Source organism: Calliphora vicina, chromosome 4 (genome assembly GCF_958450345.1).
Source record: "Calliphora vicina chromosome 4, idCalVici1.1, whole genome shotgun sequence".
Taxonomy (NCBI): Eukaryota; Metazoa; Arthropoda; class Insecta; order Diptera; family Calliphoridae; genus Calliphora; species Calliphora vicina.
The window spans coordinates 98,520,416-98,543,219 of record NC_088783.1 but is presented as its reverse complement, the minus strand read 5'-3'; the positions used below and the strand labels follow the sequence as shown (position 1 = coordinate 98,543,219).

Below are 22,804 nucleotides of genomic sequence, written 5' to 3'. Positions count from 1 at the left end.
CACTGCACTCTATGCCTTTAAAGACAACTGTCAACCCTTTACTACTTTTCAGTTGATAGGTATAAAAATTATTTTTATTATCATTTAGGTATTGAGAGATTTTTCCTCAGTGTATACGACTATTTTCGTCTCTTGCTCACCGCCTTTTCTTATTGGAACAATATGGAAATTATTTTTTCAAATGAGTTCAACAAATGTTTTGACCAAATTGTTCGAGCTGGGCTCACGCAGATATATTGGTGGTGGCTTTAATGATTTCTTTTCGTAAGCACCATCTTTTATACTCTTATTATTATCCTCGCTCAAGAGTGCGAAACGATTGCCTATCAAGGGATTATCAACTATCTTCTGTTTCTTGACAGACGTTCCATTATTTTGGGGACTTAAATTTCATTTATTAATACTTACATATTTAAATGCATATAACTTTTGACTTAGTATAGATTTTAAAATTATTCTTTTTTTCCTATTACTTTTGTTGGTAATGTAAAATGTATATTTGAACAAAATAGGGAGAGATTTGGAACCACTATTAGCAAAAATCCAGACTAAAGTAGGAAAAAAACTTGAAATCATGAACCGATAATGACTAAAATTATAAAAGTTTGTCCTTGGGTCGAAAAAGTGATGTGGACCAAATATCATTGGAACATGTTTAAATTTGCGACATATACCTTGATTAACAAATTTACATGGAAAGACGGACAGACCGATATATGGAGACGGACAGACTGGTAGACGGACAAAGCTTATTCAATCCAAAAAGATATTTGGTAATTGCAAATAAACATACCAAGTTTCATTACTATCAGATCATTTTTGCAAGAGTTTCAGATTTTCATGATTTTTAGATCAATTATGTAGCCAAAACTAAAAATTATATTTTAGGCATATGTGGGAGGTAGGCGTGTCCTTGGTCCGATTTTTTCCAAAAATTAAATTTTTCTTAACTACGATATTTTATATTGGCATACCAAATTTGAAAGCTCTACGACAACTCCTTCTATTTTTGTCCCATCGTTATATGGGGACAAAGCACTGTGCGTCGGGACGTGCGTATATAACGCGTCGTATCTACTCGGTTTACAACGAATACGACTCAGCAATATGGTGGCGATGATCACCGGACATTGCAATTTCGGTACCAATGCTGCTAGACTTGGGCTGCCATACCATGACTTCTGTTGGAGTTGTAAAATTGAAAGAAGAAAAAGACCATCATATACTTCATCTGTAGTTGCACGGCACTGGATGACCTGCGTGCCAGGCTCTTAGGGGAAAGATACTATAGCAGCCTCTCGAATTATGTGAGAAGGAATTAAGGTGTATAGATGGTCTGCGCTCTCTGAATTTCTTTAATTTAAAACTTATCTTATCAACTCTACTCTCACTATACTTACCACTCAACTTATCACCTTCCCTCTTCTCTTTTTACTTCTCTCTTTCTTCTCTTATTGCCTCTATCCTAATGTTATTAAAGGTTCCCTCTATATCCAAAACCTATACTCTAAGCCATGCTCAATGCAATTATCTTACTTTAAGTTATATATTTTTGTATATTTTCTCTATATTGTTACTGCAATTCTGAATCAATAAAATAATTTAATAAAATTTTAAAAATGTTCTTTCCGAATCGGACTACATGGTAATGATTTGATGGATACTTACGTTTGCTTGGCAATATTATCGTTGGATATAATGAGTGGAGAAAGTGATTTGTTTATACAATATATATGCATATATAAATTTATTATATGTATGTAATTCATTCTAAGAAATTATTGTAAAAACAACTATTGTTAATTCAAATAATTTGTATACGACAGTTAATTAAATAATATTAAAATAATGTAGTAAAAAACGTTCTTACTTCTTATTAAAATAAAATAATAAAGAAAACTATAAATTATGAGTGCAAACAATTCTCAACGACCATATTAATAAATCTCATGTTACTATTAGAATATGAAATATTATTGATCTTAATTAGCGAAAAAGGCTCCCTAAATATGTACAAACTTCATTACAATGCTTTTCGCCTTAAATATGGTATTAAAGACAAAATTTATGAGATTTTATACTACTAAGGGGATAATCATTATGTCAATAAATATACTAAAATACAAAGAGTTTTTGTACATGTACCTAATTGCGTTCTTCTTGTCTATCTTTCATTATTTTCAATAGAGCGTGATTTCCAGAACCTCTGGCTCTCTTTCTATCCAGGTCCGATAATTCAATTAACGTGAACGCACGCTTTCCCTTACTTGTTATTGCACTCATTTTTTCAAGCTCCTACAAAAATGATCAATTCATTATTAAAATATAAAACAGACGAAAATATTAAAAGTTACCTTGCCAGGACTGCGACTAAATTGAAATGTCAATTGATTTGGAGATGCTGTATATTTGTCAAGTTCATTCTTCTCAATAGAATGAACAAACAACGAGTGATTATTCGATATTTGTCTTGGAATAGTTTGTTTTTCTGTTGGGTGCGGCGACAATAATAAGTCCCGTTCCTGAAAATATTAATAACAAATGCAATCTAAATCATTTTTTTTTTAAATCTGATGTGATTTTCGGATTGATGGGCACACTTAAGTGAAGTAGCATAATACCATGGTAAAACCCAAAATTCATAAGTGTCAGTAAATTACCCATACGAATTTCTATGAAACTTGAGCTATATCTTTAATCTTGACTTTAATATCAGTAATTTTAGATATGAGTTCTGAAATGTATGTACTAATATTAGAAACAATGAACTTACTGGTTTATCTTGTTTTCTGCTGAAATTCCATGCATATGGAGTCATTTTTTGCATGTAAATTTCGTTGTAAAATTGTATTATGTCTCCCAATTCTACAAAACAGAAATATTTATATATATATTAATTAAGCTTCGTTTAAAAATTTTGATTTTGTGATATCATATATTTTAAGAATGTTTTTGCATTCTTCATCTGCAACTGATCCACTGTTTTAAGCGACATTTTCTACAGAGTAAAAACAGCTGAATATATTTCTGACTTCATCATATGATTCCATAGGAAAGTACCGGGAAAATAAGCCATATTTGGCACTATTAAAGTGCATCAGAAATGCATTAGAGCATATGAAAAATACACTTTTTTAAGATTTTTTCATAGACACCTTAGAATTTGAAATATACAAATTTAAGACATCAAGACATCATCTTATGCATTTTTCGATTTTGCTAACGCATTCTAAAATTGTGAAATAAAGCTTATTTTTAATAATTTTTCGTGTATAATCGAATGTTAAAAATTTTAGCCGCATATATGCATCAGAAAGGGTTGGAATTTTAACAAAATAATTAGGCCATTGTGATTACTGATGCAAAACACTCTTAAAAATGTATGATATCTCAAAATTAGAATACAATGTTACGACATGTGATATTTGAATCTTACTTCTCTCGCCGGATTCGAGAACTTTTATGAAAACTTCTCTATATATGCTGCTTGTAGCCTGCGGTTGTTTTCTGTAAAATTTCATGATGTCTCTGAATAGTTTGCCATTTACTTCTCCAACCTGAAGAACACATAAAATAAATAAAATAACAGCAACTTTAAGTATTGCTATTGAAATTACTAAATCTTACTTTAATATAAAGATATATTGCACACATGAAAATTTGGTCAAGATGTCTGTCTTGCATTAATTCGGTTTTTTGAGTTATCGAATACTCGAAAAGGGTCCATATTTTCGAAATCATCTCATCGCCCAACTCAAGTTCTTTGCATAATTCCTTAATGCGTAACCACGATAGTTTATAAAACTGTGAAAGTAAAAATTACTTCAAATGATTTTCATTCAAACAAAAAAAAAAAAAACTCTTCAATACTTTACCTTTCTTAGGAAAAGTTTCAGTGGTATTGACCGTTTATTAGCATTTATTTGTTTTTGATTATCATTATTAGGTTTATCCAAAATATGTAGGGTTTCTAAAATAGTTATGTAAGTATGTCATTATTTATTTATTTATTCTGCGAACATTAATTTTATAACAATTACCTTTCGATGTGTTGAATAAATCTCGACGAACAGATTCGCTTATGGTAGTCGTAGATGTACTAAATGTATCGTATGCTGAATTCATGGGTGATTGCACTAAACATATTTAGGAATAGACATAATTAGCAAGTGCAAAACATATTTATTACAAAATTACTTACATTGTGGCTCACTACTATCAATATTTCCAACTTTGACTTCCGACCACGTTGGCAAGGGTGTGGGCTCTTTTTTGATTAGTTCCCATAACGGCGAACATTTTTGCCATGCCAATGATTCTAAGCATGTTTCCTCGATTAAATTCAAATGCTTTATTAGCTCTCTGTTAAGGACGCCATCGTGACTACGCACAATGATTTCGATTAGTTTGTAAAATTCAAAGGCATTAATACTGAAGCAATCTAATATCCATGGAAATTTGAGCGGAGAATCGTATGCATCGAGCACAATCTCAACACTGCATGCAATTAAGGTTGTATTGAAACTATCCTTCTGAAAAAGGCTCTTGAGATCGATCGGCTTAATTCTTACTTCAAAATGTAAAATCTTATCCAGCAGATAATAATACAAAGATTTTGCCAATTGGAATTTATTCACTGACTCCTCTTTGTTGGGAAATTTATTATAGAACAACTTGGACATGAAAATTAATTTCTCGTCAATTCTTTTTATAACATCATCGCCAGTAGCTTGTCTAATATTTTGTTTGTTAAAAATTGATAATACATTATCTTCATTAGATTAACTAATTAAAATCTAAACTATAAGCAATTACCTTATGAATTCGGATGGTTCAGTAATAGTGGATATTTCGCGTAATTTCTTTACATTATTTGTAGCATTCGCGACCGGATCGAAAACACCTTCTTTGCTGGGTAAACTCTCTTTGCGTGTGTATGGGGTATTAGGCATTAACGATTTAATGTCCTAAAAATGTATTTTCAACAAATTAGTATGTACAGGAAAATGTATTTTAATAAATGTATACATACCGGATGTAAATCGATTTTCAAGCCAGATGATTCATCTAAAGTGAACAATAAGAACAAAATGAGTATTATTTGCCACAAAAAAGTAAAAAATTTAAAATATTATTTAACGAACAAATGTGTTTCAAAAAGACTTTAATAAAAACGGTTGATTTATGAGATTAACAGGACTTTTGGAATGCAAAATTCGCTATACACTAGGGCGATCGATTCTTCGACATTTTTTAGAAACCAGTTTTCGGTTTCTTCGAAAAATTGCAATTTAATATAAACCGGTTTCGGTTTTTTTATAATAACCGGTTAACCGGTTTTTTGGAAAAATATTAAAACGCCTAGAAATAAGAAGAAAAAAGTTTTATTTATTAAAATAATAGTGATTAAAACCATTTTGATTATTTAATTTATCCTTCACAAGGTCTTCGGTTCAAATTTTACCCATTTTTGATATTTTATGAATTTTATTTCATTTCAAATGTCAACAACTATGTTAGGTTTTTAGAAAAACAAATTGGCAAAAAAATATCTATAAACTTGTTTGGACTTAAGGTCTTTTGTTACGTACAATTAAGTTACATTTTTCAGAGCTTTGGTAGCACTACAATATATCATTGGTAGCTCTTATATGTATATATCTGCCACTTTTCATCATACTTGCTGAACTACTGTTTTTCTTATCCTTCATAAGGTCTTCGGGTAAAATGTTACCCATTTTGAAATTGCATTTTTTCTAAAAATGAGTGGTTGATATTTTTGATATTTTATGACTTTAATTCAGGGACCCGAAATAACTGTTATTTTTTTTAAATAAGCAATTGGTTATAGAAAAAATAACTGCAAAAAAATAGGTCCCGTAATAACAATTAAAAATAACTCAAAAAAATTTTAGTCTATGATAACCATTATGAAAAAATTAAATTTTTTTAGGTCTTTAATAACCATTATGAAAGATTTTTATTTTTTTTGGTCTTCAATAATCATAATGAAAGATTTTTATTTATTTCGGTCACTGATAACCATTATGAAAGATTTTTATTTTTTTGGTCTTCAATAACCATTATGAATGATTTTTATTTTTTTGGTCTTTGATAACCATTATAAAAAAATTTTATTTTTTTGGTCTTCGATAGACTACAGCCATTACAAATATTTATACCCTACACCACCATAGTGATATAGCGTATAGTGCCCCAAGGACGAAGTCTATTGAATTTGGTTAAAATCGGTCTATTATTTCTCCTAGCCCCCAAACGATTGTCCTATCTGAAAATAAATAATCCCTCATAAATATCTTAGTTATATAGATATCCAAACCAAATTCAGCACAAATAAGTTTTATATAAGCCGAACTCTCACTACTAAATTTTGTGACGATTGGTCCATAATTAGTCATAGCTCCCATACAAGGCCCACTTCCGAAAAGCATTTTAACGAGTATAGATTTCTTAAAAAAGTTGGTATTCAAATAAAATTTAGCACAAATAACTTTCATATATACAGAAGACATGTCACTTAATTTTATGCCGATTGGTCCATAATTAGTCATAGCTGTCACATATTGCACATTTTAAAAGAAAACTGTTTATAATCATAAATATTCTTGATTCTTATGAAATTCTGAACCAATTTATCTTTCTCTGTCTATTTTAAATTACATGAAAACTAGGTCCATGCGACCAAAAAACTTTGTTGGTACTCATAATGTTTACGGAAGACCAAAAAAAATAAAAATCTTTAATAATAGTTATCAAAGACCTAAAAAAATTAAAATATTTTATAATGGTTATTGAAGACCAAAAAAAATAAAAATCTTTTATAATGGTTATTAAAGACCTAAAAAAATAAAAATCTTTCATAATGGTTATTGAAGACCAAATGAAATAAAAATCGTTTATAATGGTTACCAAAGACCAAAATAATATTGGTTATTTTTAACTGTTATTCAGGGACCATTTTTCAAAAATTCTTGATAAACAATTATTTCAGGATTTTTTCGAATATTGGTTATAACAGTTATGTCCCTGCTTTAATTTAATTTCAAATGTCAACAACTAAAAAATAATCTCTTAGGAATAAGTAAAACACAGTTTAAATGCTTTGGAGTATCTCGACTTTTTTTATAAAACTAGACATTGAAAATTATCTTTTACTTGGTGTATTTTTTAGGACATATAGAAAACAAAGCATTAATTAATTTTTCAGGCTTTCCAAATCACTTGTATGATTTTCTAAATATAAAGTCTTCTAAAATAGATGGAGTATTTGTTTTAATTTTTTTTTTTTGATTTTGAATATTTTTTAAAGTTTTTAATACACTAAAACCAGAGATCGAAAATAACTCGTCCATATACCAAAAAACCCAAATTGTGATTTATATTTTTGTGATAAAAATAAATCACTGAAAATAACAGTTTGGTATGACCTTTATTCGTTTTTGTGGTTTTTTAATGGTTTGGTGTGAGATAAACAATTAATTTGTTCTTGTTCTTAATAACTTACTTTCTCTTTTATTTACATACAATAACATATTATTAGTAATTTTTAACAAATTATGGAAATAATATGATAAGTATGAAGCACTGATGTTAAATGGGGTTTTCAATTTTGTACCAGTCTCCAAAAAAAAATTGTACTTTTTGGACCTACGCGGCACCATTTTTTTTAATATATTAAAACTTCAAACAAATTACATAAAAATTCAATTGTACACAAAAAAACAAAACTTAACATAAACATACATTACACAGGTCAACAGCAAAAAAAGGCTTGACTAACAACTATATAGATTGATGCATCATGGCTACCTACATAGGTACAAAAATGGTAAAATTGTTCAATTCTATGGATAGGTTTTTTTTTTAATTTTTAAGTAAAATTATAAATTTTTTTAAAAATCATTAATTTTTTTAAATTAATTATAACTCAAAAAAGATTAGTCCGATGTTATTAAAATAAAAGTTGAGATTTACATAATCATTAATTAATTTATATATTGCGTTTCAATCGGCTTAGTAGTTTCGGAGTTATAATAACAAATTGAAGTAAAAAACAAAATTTTACGTGAAAATAGCTAATTTATTTGTTTTAAAAAATCATGAAAAATCGAAAACGGCTGAAATTGTGTATATTTATTGCTTTATCACAAAGCCACTGTAATAGGAACAAAATGAGATATTTTCCATAAAAATTTATGGATTATTTTCGAATTTATTCAGAATCAAGTGAATTCGCTCATTTTCACAAAATTTTAGTTTTTCGTTTGGTATACATAAAATTGAGTAGTTAATGTTCTTCTTTCGATTGATTGAATTTTGAAGACATATTCCCCATGCTATGTAAAAATTTATATTGCGTTTCAATCGGCTCGGTAGTTTCGGAGTTATAATAACAAATTGAAGAAAAAAATATATTTTTTACGTGAAATTAGCAAATTTTTTTGTTTTAGAAAAATCGAAAACGGCTGAAATTGTGTAGATTTACTGCTTTATCACAAAGCCACATGTAATAGGAAAAAAATGAGATATCGATCCTAAAAATCGGTTGATTCTTTTTGAATTTATTCAAAATTAAGTGAATTCGCTCATTTTCACAAAATTTTAGTTTTTCGTATGATATATATAAAATGGATTAATTATGTGGAGAAACGTCTAAAAAAAATTTATAATAAGTCTTCTGAATATATGAGTTCAAAATCAGACACTTATTTGTTTAGTTAATAAACTATTTGGAAGTTTTACATTATAGCAGCATGAATTTGTCGATCTTAACCAATCTTTTGTCTGTATGAGACTTGATAATGTAGTCTGTTTCTTTCCTTAGTTTTTATTATATTTTGAAAATAAAAAAATATTTTCTCATTTGCCACAAATGCAATGAAATGGACGCAATAATTTGTTTGCTATACTAAAAATTCAAAGAGGAGAAAAACATGTTCAAATTGTACCAAATGCGTCGCGGTAGTACCACGGTACTTTAGAAGGTCAAAATGTACCAAAAAAGTAGAATTGTACCAACTTTAACATCCCTGGTATGAAGTAATGAAGTCTGAGTAACAGAAATGAGAATTTTTTTTAAATTGTTATAATCTTTTGATAAATTTTATATATTTAAGCGTTGATTTGCATCAAATGCATTTTTGCGATTTATTTTCCATGTTTTACGAAAAAAATATATTATAAATCACTCATCCAGATTATTTGTGTTTGTTTCTTTTCTGTTTCTCTCAACCCCAAACCTAAAATGTTCTCGAATAAATCACTCTCTTAGCGATATATCACAAAAAAATTATTATTGAAATGAAAGTGAACCCGTTATTTTCGGTCTCTGACTAAAACTCATAAAAACACACTTTTAGAAAAAACCGGCTATTCGAGGAGAAAAACCCGGTTTCTTCGATATTCGAAATGTGAGCTTTTCAAAAAAACCGAAACCGACCTTAGCCAAAAAACCGGTTATAACCGGATATTAAAAACCGGTCACCCTACTATACACTACATTTATCTAGATATTTTATTTACATATTCTCTTCAAAAGGGGTTATATTTATTTGGAAAGGCTTTTGATATACCTTTCATTTGATATATTATATATGTAAATTATTCAAAAAACTATTTTCCAAAAAAAAAAAATCTCCTCCAAAAAATAAAAAGAAATGTAGTAGCACTGGAGTGGTCGTATTTACACCAACTTCGTCAGGAAAGAAGAAAAATAACGACCAGAAAGTACGAAGACTTACAATTTGCTATAGCTTTATTTACAACTTTGGTGACCCCCACTAAATATTTAAATGTCATTTTCGAAAGGACTTTTTTGATTTTCTCGACAAAAAGGTCAAATTGACTTTTAATGGGAGTAGGTTAAGATCTTCCACAAAAATTATACCCATAAAATTTCACAATGTAACTCTGACAACACTGTGCAACAAGAAAAACCAGCCTCAACAATTCCAATGGGAAATGAAAGTTGACCATTAAGTAAACAGAACTGATAAAGGGTTTTTCTATTGAATACTACAATTTATTTTCAGAATGTGAATATTATTAAGATTTTTTTGTTTTATTAAAAAAAAATTTAATTAAAGAGTTTTATTTACTTTTTTTCACTGGAATCAATATAAATATTTAAAACCTCTTTTTAATGTTAATGGAAGCTGTAAATTAATGGTGTTGTTTTACGCACATAGAAAGCAAACAAAAATTGCATTTACAGAATTCAAAAATGATTACGCAAAAAAAAGTTTGATTGTTTTTTGTCTCTCCTGTAAAATTTTAAAATATGGACTTGGAGCTTTCGCATGTTAAGCCAGTGATATGGTAAATATAAAATTAAAGGCCCAAAAAGCTAAAAATTTATCATTGGTACTTTTTTGATTACTTTCTTCCAACTGGATAAAAATTGTGTTGTACTTAGTACAGATACATGAAGTTAAAGAATTTGTTTTATTAAAAACTAGCTGACCCGACATACGTTGTCCTGTGCAAATTAAAAAAAAATTAACCATTTGATATTATCAGACACGACTAAATTATATCACAGAGCAAACACATATACATACCACTAATTAGGAACCTTCTAAAGTTTAAGCGTAGGTTAAGTTAAAAAATTGAGAAGTGAAAAGGAGGCAGTGTTGTTAGCTCTTTCTCTTATTAAGAAAAAGGAGAAGTGAAAAAAGCAGTAAAATTTAGTTCTTTGAGTTTTCCTAAAATTTTCTCATACTTAAACATGTAAGAGAGCTATATTCGGCTGTGCCGAATCATATATACCCTTCACCAAATTATACTTCAAAATAAAAATTTTAAATATTTTAGGTCAACAAAATTTATTTTTTTTCCAATGTTTTTTTTTTAATTGTTTTGTCTACTTTATTATAGACTTTTAACGCTTACAAAAAACGCAAATTCTGATTAGATGTTTTTATAGAATCTGTAAATTTGAGCAAAAATAAGCAAATGTCCTGCAGAGCATTTTTATCATTTGCAGCTGAGACTGAAGCAAACATATTTTTAAGGAGTAATTCGCTCTGGCCATCCATCTTGTTTGATGTGTAGCACCAGGGGGTTTCATTTCAATATTCTTCTTTGGATTGCCATTCAAAAAAAATATGCATAGTTCTATTACGGTAATTCACGGTAATCGTCTCTGACAAAAATGTTTTCCAAGTGTAGATTTATAATACTTTAAGAGAGATAAAATTGTTGCGTCAGAAATGTGCTTTTTAACAAAACCGATTCAAGGTTCAGTCTTATTTGAATCTATGTTTTTCAAATTGTCTCTGATCTGTTTTAAAGGGTGGTATTTCTGGAGATACAATCAATTGCTTAATCTAGGCTTTATATACACTTTTAAGAACGATGACGACAATTGAAAATCACAAAGTCTATATCTAAACTTTGTTCCAAGAGATCACAAGCTCCATTAATCCTCCGTCAGTCGCAACTGATCTGGTTGATACAGGCAAACATTTTTTATTGTAAATTTTTATAACACCCTAAATTTTAAGCCATTTATTTTATTAAAAAAAATGTTTTTACTGCAATTTATATTCATAAAAATTTTAAACAGGCATTTTTAAGCAAAATTCCTTAAAATTGTATTCATAAACGTATTTTAGCTTAAAATACATATTTCAAATGTTGTTAAATAAACGAATTTTAAAATTGCTTCGACCCTATTTTAAACCTATTTTAAGGTATTCTTTTTACATTTTATCTTAAAAAAAAACAATTTTTTAGATAAATGTTTATAAATTTGCAATAATAGACGATATTGCAATTGCTAAACGTAATTTTAACTCCGCTGGGGAATAATTACCATTATAATAATATTTGTAGTAGATTTGAATCAACAAAAATTTAATCATTCAAAGTTTGAATAAATTCTGTTATTAATTAACTGCAAAATTAATTAAATTTAAATGAAGCTAAAGAATTAGATACTGGGAATGGATTTATGGAATGAAAGGCTGACATTTTTTAATTACGCGTTAAGATTTTAGTGAATTTAACTCAAATTTAATTAATTAATACGAAGCTCTTTATATAATGATTATAACACTAAGTTTTTATATGAAATTTTGCTATAATATTCCTAATTTTCAGTATTATTATATATTTCGGGAATAGCCGGGAATTTAGAAACAAATTATCCCGATTCCCGGGTATCAAAAAAGGTCGGGAAATTAAAAACCCTAATCACAACAAATCATTTGCACCTTGTAAATAAAATTCCAATCATCATAGAGGAAAGTTCTTATAGCTCTTTATTGAATTTTTCCAGATAAAGTTTTGGAACTGCAAGATGTTGTTCCTTGTCGCTATACGAAATTGTAATTGGCAGCCACTCCTCTTCTCGGCTTCTCACATCTAAGTTAAGTAATAGTTTATCGTTGTTGTTGTAGCAGCAACAGTGATTGCTGAGTTGTCAGCCCTTGGCCGAGTGAACTCGGATCATTCCAATGGACGGTTACAACGTTAGGCAAGTTGTCCTTGAACTCATATTTAATAGTTTCTGCTCTGGGTATTCTCATATGTGCACTAATTCGCTGAATTGAAGATTTATATATGGAAAATACATCGCAGCTCAGACCCAGTAATTCTACGACCGCCTGAATAATATAATTTCCTTCTCTCTTCGTCCAATAACATTTCTTCTTTGTCTGCCAAATTATCGTCTACATCAGCAAAGCACTTGGTCTACCCGGCTCTATCTCTGTAGCTTAAAAAACATTTTATCTGCTTCTATTCTACCATTTTCATGTGCAATATCAAATAGGTTATCTAGAACTCTTTCAAAATCATTTTCAAGGATCCTATAAATATCTAAACATTTTGTTAAAATTTTTGGAAAACTCTCTCTATATTGAAATTTTTGCTTTATCCCAAAATATAACACATTCTCTAATCGAAAATTAGTTTCCAAAGAACATATTTTTTATGTATTGAAATTTTAACTTTAAATATATCGATATTTTTTTAAGTAGAAATTTATAACCGGTTATGGCCAATAAGGCTAGGTTGTTGAAAATAAATAAATTTTAAAATAGTGATCGATGCAAAACAGAATTGCTACATGAGAACTCTGCATATTTTGTTCGTTCAATTTTGTATCACTATGTTATTAAGACTGAATTAAGCTGGCCACACACGGAATGATTTGTTCGACTGATTTGTGATTGAAAATTTTCAATTACTTGTGATTTTAACAAGTCGATCACGAACAAATCACACTCACAAATCACCCGTGTGTGGGCAGCTTTAGCCAACTGTAACGTACTGAATATTTAACGAAATTGCTGATTATTTTTGTTATGTGTAAAGTAGTCGGAATAGTTTTAGTGATATATTGTAATGTAACATTAGATAACAGTAAATTTCCCTAACGTTTTTACGTGACATCGTCTAACAATTTTGATTTTAAAAACTTTTTAAATATATAAAAATGCTTCTTTTTCCAAGAAAGCACAAAATATATAGGTTTTATATTTTATTATCTAAAAATATGGTATAAATTTAACTAAGCGCAAGGGTAGAATGGCATTTGCAAAGTTTCTTAGTTAATATAACTAAAATTTTAGATAATTTCATACATACCCTTTTGCACCAAAAATATTTTCAATTGACAATAAAATAAACAAAAAAACTTCGAAGAAGATACCAAATATCAAATTACTAATTCCAATAGTTATATTAACAAAGTTTTTAGGTAAAGAGTATAGTTTGAATTACCTATTGGCATAGATAATAAAACTTAGTTTTTAGTTTTCATATAAAAAGAAATTAACTATGCAAGCTTAGTTAATATAGCCTCGATTATTTTTTTGTGTGCATAAAAAAATATTCGATTTGATTGTTATGTAAAATTAATGTTACACATTTTTAATTTTCTATAATTACACTAAAGTCTTACGTTAAGTCAACATAACGGTTACATTCCTTCAACGGTCAGCTAAACCGCACTTTACTGGCAATAAGCATGAGTAAGTAAACACCAGTATATTATTTAATTTTGTTTAAGATAATAAAAATCGATTAAAATTTAAAAGTTTCGGTTTGTTGCAGACTAGACCGAATACTAGTTTCGGTTCTGAAAAAAAGGTTTATGTCGAATTTTAATGTTTTTTATTATCTAAAAAAAATAATATAATTCACTGGAGTTTACTCACTTTTGGCGCCCATAGTATGTATGTATATCGTGCTTAGATAATACATTTCTCCAACATATGTTTCAGTTAGTAAAGAAAATAAGTATGTATCTAAAAGAGCTATAATTTTGAAATAAATTTTAGAAGAAATTTCTTTTTGTGGATATTGATTTTTGAATATTAAATATTTTCACACATGTTTAGGTTAGGTTAGGTTATGAAGGCAGCTAGTTATCAGCCAGCTCACTTGGGTCCATGAAATTGGTCCCTTTGTGTTACCCTAACGATCATGCTCAGAACCTCAAGAGATTCTTCACATGTCAGAACTGGGTTCAATGCCGAACCAACCTGACGCACGAATGAACGAATCCATCCTCCTGATATCAAGAGTAGATAGATCCGCTAGGCCGTGCAAAAATGGACTACCTATTGTCGCAGTCCGCACCCCTGCTAAGGCAGGGCAAAGACAGAGGAGATGTTCAATCGTCTCATTCTCGTCTTCATCATGGCAACTTCTACAGAAGTCATTATATGGAGTATTCATTCTCCTAGCATGCTCACCTATCAAGCAATGCCCCGTGAGCACTGACATCAGAGCTCGAAGCCTAGCCCGAGGTAGCCCCGTGAGGGACATTGACCTACGATGGTCATAAACGGGCCAGGTGAGTCTCGATATCGTGCAGTTTGTCGAGTTAGACCATCTGATTTGAGCAGACTCAAATAATTTACGCTGTATGATTGACTTACAGCAAGACAGCGGTGAACCGACCAAGTTATCGATCTCGTCAATTTGTAGGCGAGAGCCTCTTTTGGCCAGTTCATCCGCAATAGCAGTGCCAGGTACACCAGAGTGACCAGGCACCCAGAATAACTCCAGGTTAGAATGTCTCGCCATCTCATTAAGAGATACCCGGCATTCATGTACCAATCTGGATGTCGAGTAGACGCCAGATAGGGATTTGATAGCAGGCTTACTGTCGGTACAGATTCGGATATTCACACCAAATAGCCTATAGTACTTCATCCAGTGTACCGCCCTTTTGATCGCTGAAATCTCAGCTTGAATTACACTACATTGATCATGTAGCCTGAAACACACCCTCTTCTGAAGATGGGGAATATAGAAGCCTCCACCCACCCCATCCGCAGACTTAGAGCCATCTGTGTATATGACAAACGTGTCCATGGAAGAATGAGACCCGCCCGTCAATGACACAGAGAAGCGTCTGTCAATAAAGGGTAAGGGAGTGCAGTAGTCAATATTAGCAGGTATATAAGATATACCGCCCAAAATAGACGCATGGCCAGTACAACTAGACCTCCATGCTCCAACAGTACTTAACCTAACCGCCGAATTTATGGCCAATTGTTTTGCCATCAGATCAGCAGGTAGCCAGTGCATCATTACAAACAGAGCACGAGACGGAGTACTGCGCAGCGCACCCGTGATCATTAGTGCGGATATTCGCAGGATTCTCTCAATTATCCCACAGTAGGTGGATTTACTTAGAGCCTTCCACCAAACTAGTGCTCCATACATTAGTATGGGCTTGACCACCATATCGAAAAGCCATTTCGCATTCCTAGGGCTTATTCCCCAGGTACTCCCAATGGCCCTTCTGCAGGCATGGGCTTGACCACCATATCGAAAAGCCATTTCGCATTCCTAGGGCTTATTCCCCAGGTACTCCCAATGGCCCTTCTGCAGGCATAGATAGCGACAGCCGCCTTGGACGCTCTCGCATGAATATTAAGGCTCCAGGATAGCTTAGAGTCTAGTATAATTCCCAGATACTTAGCACTATCCGAGAGTTTAAGTTCCACACCGTTAAGGCGCGGTAATGGGAACGGAGGGATTTTGTACCTTCTGGAGAACAGCACAAGCTCCGTTTTCCCAGGGTTCACACCTAGTCCACTTGCAGTGCTCCACTGGCTGAGTGTACTGAGTGAAGTTTGCAGGCATTGTGATAATGTGTCCAAGTGTTTTCCAGAAACAGCTACGGCAACATCATCAGCATATGCAACAGTTTTGCACATCATGGAATCTAATTTCATGAGTAACATATTGATGGCAAGATTCCACAAGAGTGGAGATAAAACCCCTCCCTGTGGAGTGCCCCGGCTCGCTAATCTAAAAATAGTAGCAGTTCCCATAGAAGAGATAATGACTCTATTAGTCAGAAGTCTACCTATGAAGCAGATAATAGATTGATCTATATCCAGACCACCTAGAGCCGAAAGGATCGTCTCTGGCGTCACATTGTTAAAGGCCCCCTCAATATCCAAGAAGGCCACCAATGCATATTCCTTATGCTCGAGTGATTTTTCTACGAATCCCACAAGCGAATGTAAAGCAGTCTCAACAGATCTACCTTTCATCACACATGTTTCTATAAAGATACACACTTCAATTTCAAGATCAGAAAAAAATTATTATCTTAAATACATATGTACATCATTTGTTTAAAATGTTCATAATATTTTTCCAATCGCTTCTCAATTGTACATACAGTGCCGGTCAAAATAATAGCACCACAGAACCTTAAAGCAATCAACATGGAAAATATTTTTATTTTCATAGTAATTTTAATTAAATATTTATAGTATATCGTTAATTAATCTCTATTTCTTCTATGAGTAAAGTATTTTTGAAAAATACCCAGATTTTGTGCAGTCAAAATAATAGCACCATCGTAAGAAATTGTCGAAAAAATATAGAATATTTATGTTTTCGATTTAAAAAATCGCCATAATATTATAATTTGAATTAATTTATATCGAAATGAATAAATTTAAAACAAAAAAATTAATTTTACTTTTCAAATTTTTTAGTAACAAAAAAAGTTTTGTATGTGAGCTCTAGTTTCAAAAATTATGATTTCTAAACATACAATTAGCTTAATTCAGAAAAAAAAACTATTTATAGATATTTAGAAATGGTTTTAAAAAAACATTGCGTTGAAATAAAAATATAAATTTCAGGTTGCGAAACCGCTTATCGTTTTTAATCATAACACTCTTGGTCCACCGTTTCGAAAATCATGCATTTATGTTCTGCACGGTGGTCAAAAGTGGCGACTAGTGTTGCAGTTATTCGCTGACCATTACAAGAACAAAATTTAAATTATTTAAATCCAAGAAAAGTTTCACCAATAACAATATAACATCCTCTATTAAAGGTAAAATTTCCAAAGTCACATTACCATTTTTCAACATTCAAGTACCAAAAAACTTCTTGGTCAAATAATTAAACAAATTATATTGTTTGATATCAGACTTCTATAGAATGTCCTCCGAATCCAATTTCAACTAAAATTTAAGATAATATATTCATCTTTTCTTAAAAACACACAGATTTTAAACTTATAATTTGATCGTGGTTTTTCTACTATAACATTCGAAGAATATATTGAATATGTGGAATAAATAATTCAATATTATATGATAAAATATATTGATAAAATCATACTCAGATATAAATCAAAGAAATTATGACCCTAGGAATGATCTATGGAATAATAAATTGATATAAATTTGGGATTCAAGCTAAAAGGTCAATGTCGTGGCACAGGATGCGATATCCCCAAACATAATTATATTAAAACTAGATGGCCAAGAGTCACAAAAAGGGTAAAAGGAAACCAAAAATATTTAAGAATTTATTTTGGGGAATGAAAAAATATATTTGGCATACAAGTTGGATACAAAATTTTAGAATCTTTATCTTTATTTTTGGTCTCTTTTTTGCCAAAAAATACGAAAACAAAATTTTACTTTTAATAATAACGTGTTAAGAACGTTACAAACCATAATAATTGTTACTAAATTAAATTTTGTCCTGGTTAATTTTTGTTTATTTTAATCGATTTCTATCTTGGTGCTATTTTTTTGACTGATGAATTTCGTAGGTAGTTATATATTATGTTGTTTTTCTTTAAAATTTGCTTCTAATTTTCAAAATTATTTTTAATGTTTGAAAGTTTATGGAATTAAGCATAAATTAATACAAAAACAACAAAAATTAATTTAACAGTTTTTACGTAATATTTTAATATAACAATATGAATGTCGTGGTGCTATTATTTTGACCGCAGCTGTATGTAACATAAACCGAGTTCTTAAAAGCCAAAATAGTTTACTTACGTGAACTGTTGTTGCTAATCTTACGATAGTCTAATAGAATTCTCTCATCCAATTCGGCCATATTTAATACGTACTGTTCATAGGCTCCCTTAAGAGATCTTAAATTTCGTTCGAAATTTTTGTTTGACACTAGTGTTTCCTCACTGCCATACAAAGTCTAGATGAAAAAAAATATGTTGATTGTATGTAAAAAGAAATTCTAAGAAATAAAACGCAAAACTTACATTAGTCTCTAAAAACTTTTTAATAATACGCTTAAAAGTGTCCTTCATATTTTTAGCGTCATGTGGCGATGCATTTGACATATTGCATAAAGGTTCTATAATACAATAATCCTTTAGTACCCTGCCATCAAAGTCTGGCTTGCCCCATTTGGAGGGAGTGCCCACAAATTTGGTGTTAATGAGATCTGGATTTTCAGCCAAGACATTTTTGTAAATCAAATCAATGCAACAGATAAGAAGATGAAACGACATTACTATATCGGTAACTTGGCTAACGGGATTTTCATTTTTAGCACAAAGATATAAACACCAGCATATTTCGAATAGCTTTCCATATGGACACTTGGCTGATCTACAGATGGGTATAAGATTTTAACGTAAATAAATATGCACTTTAAATTATTATCATGACAAATTGCAATGTACCTGAATTTGCAATTTTTCTTCTCATTTGGGGGTGGCATAAAAAGCTGCTCGAATATGTCGCTGTAACGCATGAAGACGTTTGAGGTGATGCTATAGCTGCGTTCCATTTTATTGATTTGGTTTAGGAATGATTCCGGCAGTTTCGCCATGTCATGCCACTTTCTCATCTTCGATGTAAACTCAAGTATACTAAAATCGTAATTAGCCCGAGATACTTATTCACAGCAATTCAGTTCGGAAAGTTCTTTGTACTACATACCTCATACTACAACTACGCAAAAGTTTAATAACTGATATACAGTTGCCCAGCACCACGTCATTGGAACCACCTCCTACAGTGGGCGTATAAGATCCTCTACATGCCGCATACAATGCACAACAAAACCAATGTAAATTATCTCCCTTTGTATGTCCATGAAAAATTTAACAACAATTACAACACAATACTCAAGAAATGTGAAAAAATATTGTTAATCTATGGCTTCCAATAAAGGAACACATATATATTTACATTTATATATGTATGTACATACATAACTCCCAGCTGCACTTACCTCTAGAGAATATTTTTGAGAAATTTCAATAAATTTTTTCCATGACAATTCCTCTGTCTCCCTGTCCATATTAAGCTCACGACACAAATCTTCATACTTTGAACGTATTGGTTCAATGCCATCTTCACGAGATTGGGTCATAGTTATAAGTTGGTCTCTTTCGATATTATATCTGGTTAGAAAATTAACACTTTTTTGGGTTTCGGTCAATTTTAACTTGGATTAATACATTGAAGATGCAATTGTTTGCCAGTTTTTTTGTCGTCTATATCTTAAATATTTATTTTTTTGTTTTTAATTATTTCACCATTTACACGACCAAAATTGGCCTAAAAATAAGACGATTCTTTGGAATAACACACAAAATTTTTTTTTTTATTTCGCCTCCCTTAAAGAAAAACAAATGTCACAAAGAAAAAGGCGCGAATACAATAATAATAATAATACATGGTTGTGCAACTGATATCGAATGGGAAGAATATAAACAGGGTGACTCGAATAATTTGTACATTAATTTATTTCATGTTCGCAAAAGCATAAACACAATAAGAGCGGAACGATTTTTATTTTGCAGACTTGATAAAATAAAAAAAAGGGAACAAATCAAGATCCGCGTAACAGTTTGTATTTTCATAATTTTTTTTCTGTTAATATTCACATTTTCTGTATTGCCGGCCTTTGGCCGGGTGAAGGGACTTTTAACTCTGGGGTGTATCGAACACCGGCTTCGCTAAAATCACTTTTTCTGTATATCAAAATTTTCTGAAGTACTGTCATATAAAATCAAAAAGGAATTTTTGGTTCACAATATTAATAAACTGTACCATATTATATATCATATTAAAGGTATTGTGAAGCACTATTCAATGATACCCATAACGATCAGTTTGTTTTCCAAACATATGAGAAATGTACTATTATATGTATTGACTTTAAATTCATATAACTCTTAAACTAAGAGAGAGCAGGGAAAAATATTAACGTTTTAGTGCTTCTAATTATGAAAGCTATCAACACCAAAGAAATTATAAAAATGCAAGCTGTTTCGCTGATCTTGATTTATACCAAAATGAAAAAATAAAAACGAATTTTGAAATTTATTATCAGCAATCCCGCAATTCCCAAAAAAGTGTTGAAAAATCCCAAAAATGGAAATTTGTAGTTTTTTGGCTATAATATCCATACCAGGGTCGAAGTTATCGGAATCCTTTAATTAAAAGCATATTGGGCCATCTAAAATCGGTTATTATATTTTAATATCGAATATGCGATTTGAGAATTTTAGGCCTAAAGTTTAATTTTACATAAAAAATAGGTGTTTTTTGAATGGACCTGGTCCCTTGGTAACAAAATTTTTTTTTTTTTTTCATTCAAAATATTTTATGAAAACTTAGCTTTCAGAAAGTATAAATTCCTTATACATCCTCTTAGAAATTTTTTTGCGATAACTTAAAAAGAAAAAAAGTAATTTTTTCCCAAAAAATTAGCGAAAAATCGGCTTTTCAAAAATGTTTAAATTCAAATGCATATAGCTTTGGACTTAGTCATTATTTGTAAACAGTTCTTTTCTTATTTGACACATACGTATGTTGTTAGTCCAATGAAGGAAAACTGGAGAAAATCAGAAAATATGTGGATACGCTGTTATCAAAAAACTGGAGTAGGTTGGATAAAAATGTTGAAAATTTAATTTTCAAATGCGAATATCTCCTAAGCTATAAGAGACAATTGACCTACGACTAGGTCTTTTGTAGCACTCGATGAAAAGATTTTATGTGTGTAATTGTTTTGAAATCGGATCACAAACGAAGAAATAGGATCATTTTAAAAATGTAATATACCTGAGGTGTCCTACTTTGAGGACCCTTGGTGGCGGCCCTGGTGGGTAAATGAGATCCACGTTCAGAACTTAAACTCGAGAACACTTCTTCTTTGCGCATGTGAAATTTCATTCAAACCAATCTAACCATTTAGAAGTTACAGATTTATTTCCCTGTTTTTTCTATACCACTATGTGTCGCTTACGATAAAATTCGTTTACTGTAAAATGTAAACATTGACTTACGATTACCCCTATAATTTTGAAGTTATTAACAATTTTGATATTCTGAGAAAGCTAAAACATCAGTCGGTCCATAAAATTTTAATTTTTGCAATAAAACAAAACTTTGAAAATGTCGCTTACGATAATTTGGCGCTAAGGGCTTGATATGTTAATACGAATTGCCATATATGTATGTTACATGCAGCAAAAATATTGTTACGTTTTAACCTTTTCAAAACGTTTGTTTATTTCCTTTAAATAAACCGGATACTTTTGATTGCAAATAAAAGCCGTTTAGTAGTTTAAAAATTGTAACAACTCTTTATTTATTTAAAATGTACAACAACCACAGAATTAAATAGTCACTCAATGTTTTTTATACACGTTTATAAATTCGCAGAAATACAGGCACAGTTTATAATGTACACGAATTCACTTGAAAAAACACAGCACTCAGTTGATGTTTGTTCGAAAAGCGTCTCTGATAAACTCACTAACGACTGCAACCTCTGCCACTATTTAACACTGCCATCTGCACTCTAGATTTCTCTTTAACTGTCTAGAGGTTTCTAATACATACGCCATCTGTGGTGTACTTTCTACAATGTCCTTTAACTGAATATTCGAATTCGCATATACGGTCGTTAAAATCGTTATATTTGAATTCAAGTACAATTTCGTAACACTGCCCCCCGCTTAAGCCTGTTCGTCCCGAATAGGCATAGATTCACTTCTCCCATAGGCAGCTAGTCGTTTCAGATGTTCAACTTTAATTCCCGATAACGGTCTTCCACATTTCCGTATTCTATAAACCATGTCGTCCAATTTCTTAACTACCCTATGTGGTCCTTTGCAGTGATTCGTTAATTTGGATGACAAACCCTTATTACGTTGTGAGCTATATGTGGTTTTCATTTGGTCATTTGTTATTTTAATTCGTCTCCGAACGAGTTCATGCATTTCTTTTTCTGCTGAAGCACCTTCACCCATCTTGGAACCCGGTCTGATGATCTTTTCTGTCGTTGAACTGTTCAACGAGGGCCTCCATTGTTACATGGCCACTTCTCACATCCGCTGGTTCCAACACCAATAAACCATTGTCTATACAATCCTCCACTTCCTCACGGGCCCATAACAAATCCTCTGACTGCGGTGGCAACATTTTGTGCTCAACAAAAACTAACTTTTTTACTTGAGACTTGCTCTCATATCCGGCGTCAAGGGGTATTTTAACATTTCGCCAATTCA

At 30.9% G+C, this 22,804-nt stretch overlaps 1 protein-coding gene across 1 annotated transcript; it reads right to left on the bottom strand.

The window, feature by feature from the left end:
- Positions 1-1,715: 1,715 nt before the first annotated feature.
- On the bottom strand, positions 1,716-19,917 carry LOC135957681 (retinoblastoma family protein-like). The gene is made up of 15 exons (XM_065508468.1): positions 19,513-19,917; positions 19,218-19,360; positions 18,959-19,147; positions 18,533-18,884; positions 18,309-18,465; positions 5,033-5,067; positions 4,816-4,967; positions 4,202-4,734; positions 4,041-4,136; positions 3,876-3,970; positions 3,628-3,804; positions 3,437-3,557; positions 2,774-2,865; positions 2,355-2,522; positions 1,716-2,295 (listed from the first exon to the last, which is right to left on the bottom strand). The coding sequence occupies exons 1-15, from the start codon at positions 19,651-19,653 to the stop codon at positions 2,146-2,148; spliced, it is 2,601 nt and encodes an 866-aa protein (XP_065364540.1). The 5' UTR covers positions 19,654-19,917; the 3' UTR covers positions 1,716-2,145.
- Between the last annotated feature and the right edge of the window lie 2,887 nt (positions 19,918-22,804).

Coding starts and splice junctions, on each gene's coding strand:
- LOC135957681 (XM_065508468.1), bottom strand. CDS start 19,653: ATGACCCAATCTCGTGAAGATGGCATTGAACCAATACGTTCAAAGTAT. Junction 4,968..5,032: donor TGAAAATCGATTTACATCCG/GTATGTATACAT, acceptor ATACATTTTTAG/GACATTAAATCGTTAATGCC. Junction 3,805..3,875: donor TGAAACTTTTCCTAAGAAAG/GTAAAGTATTGA, acceptor TTACTTTCACAG/TTTTATAAACTATCGTGGTT.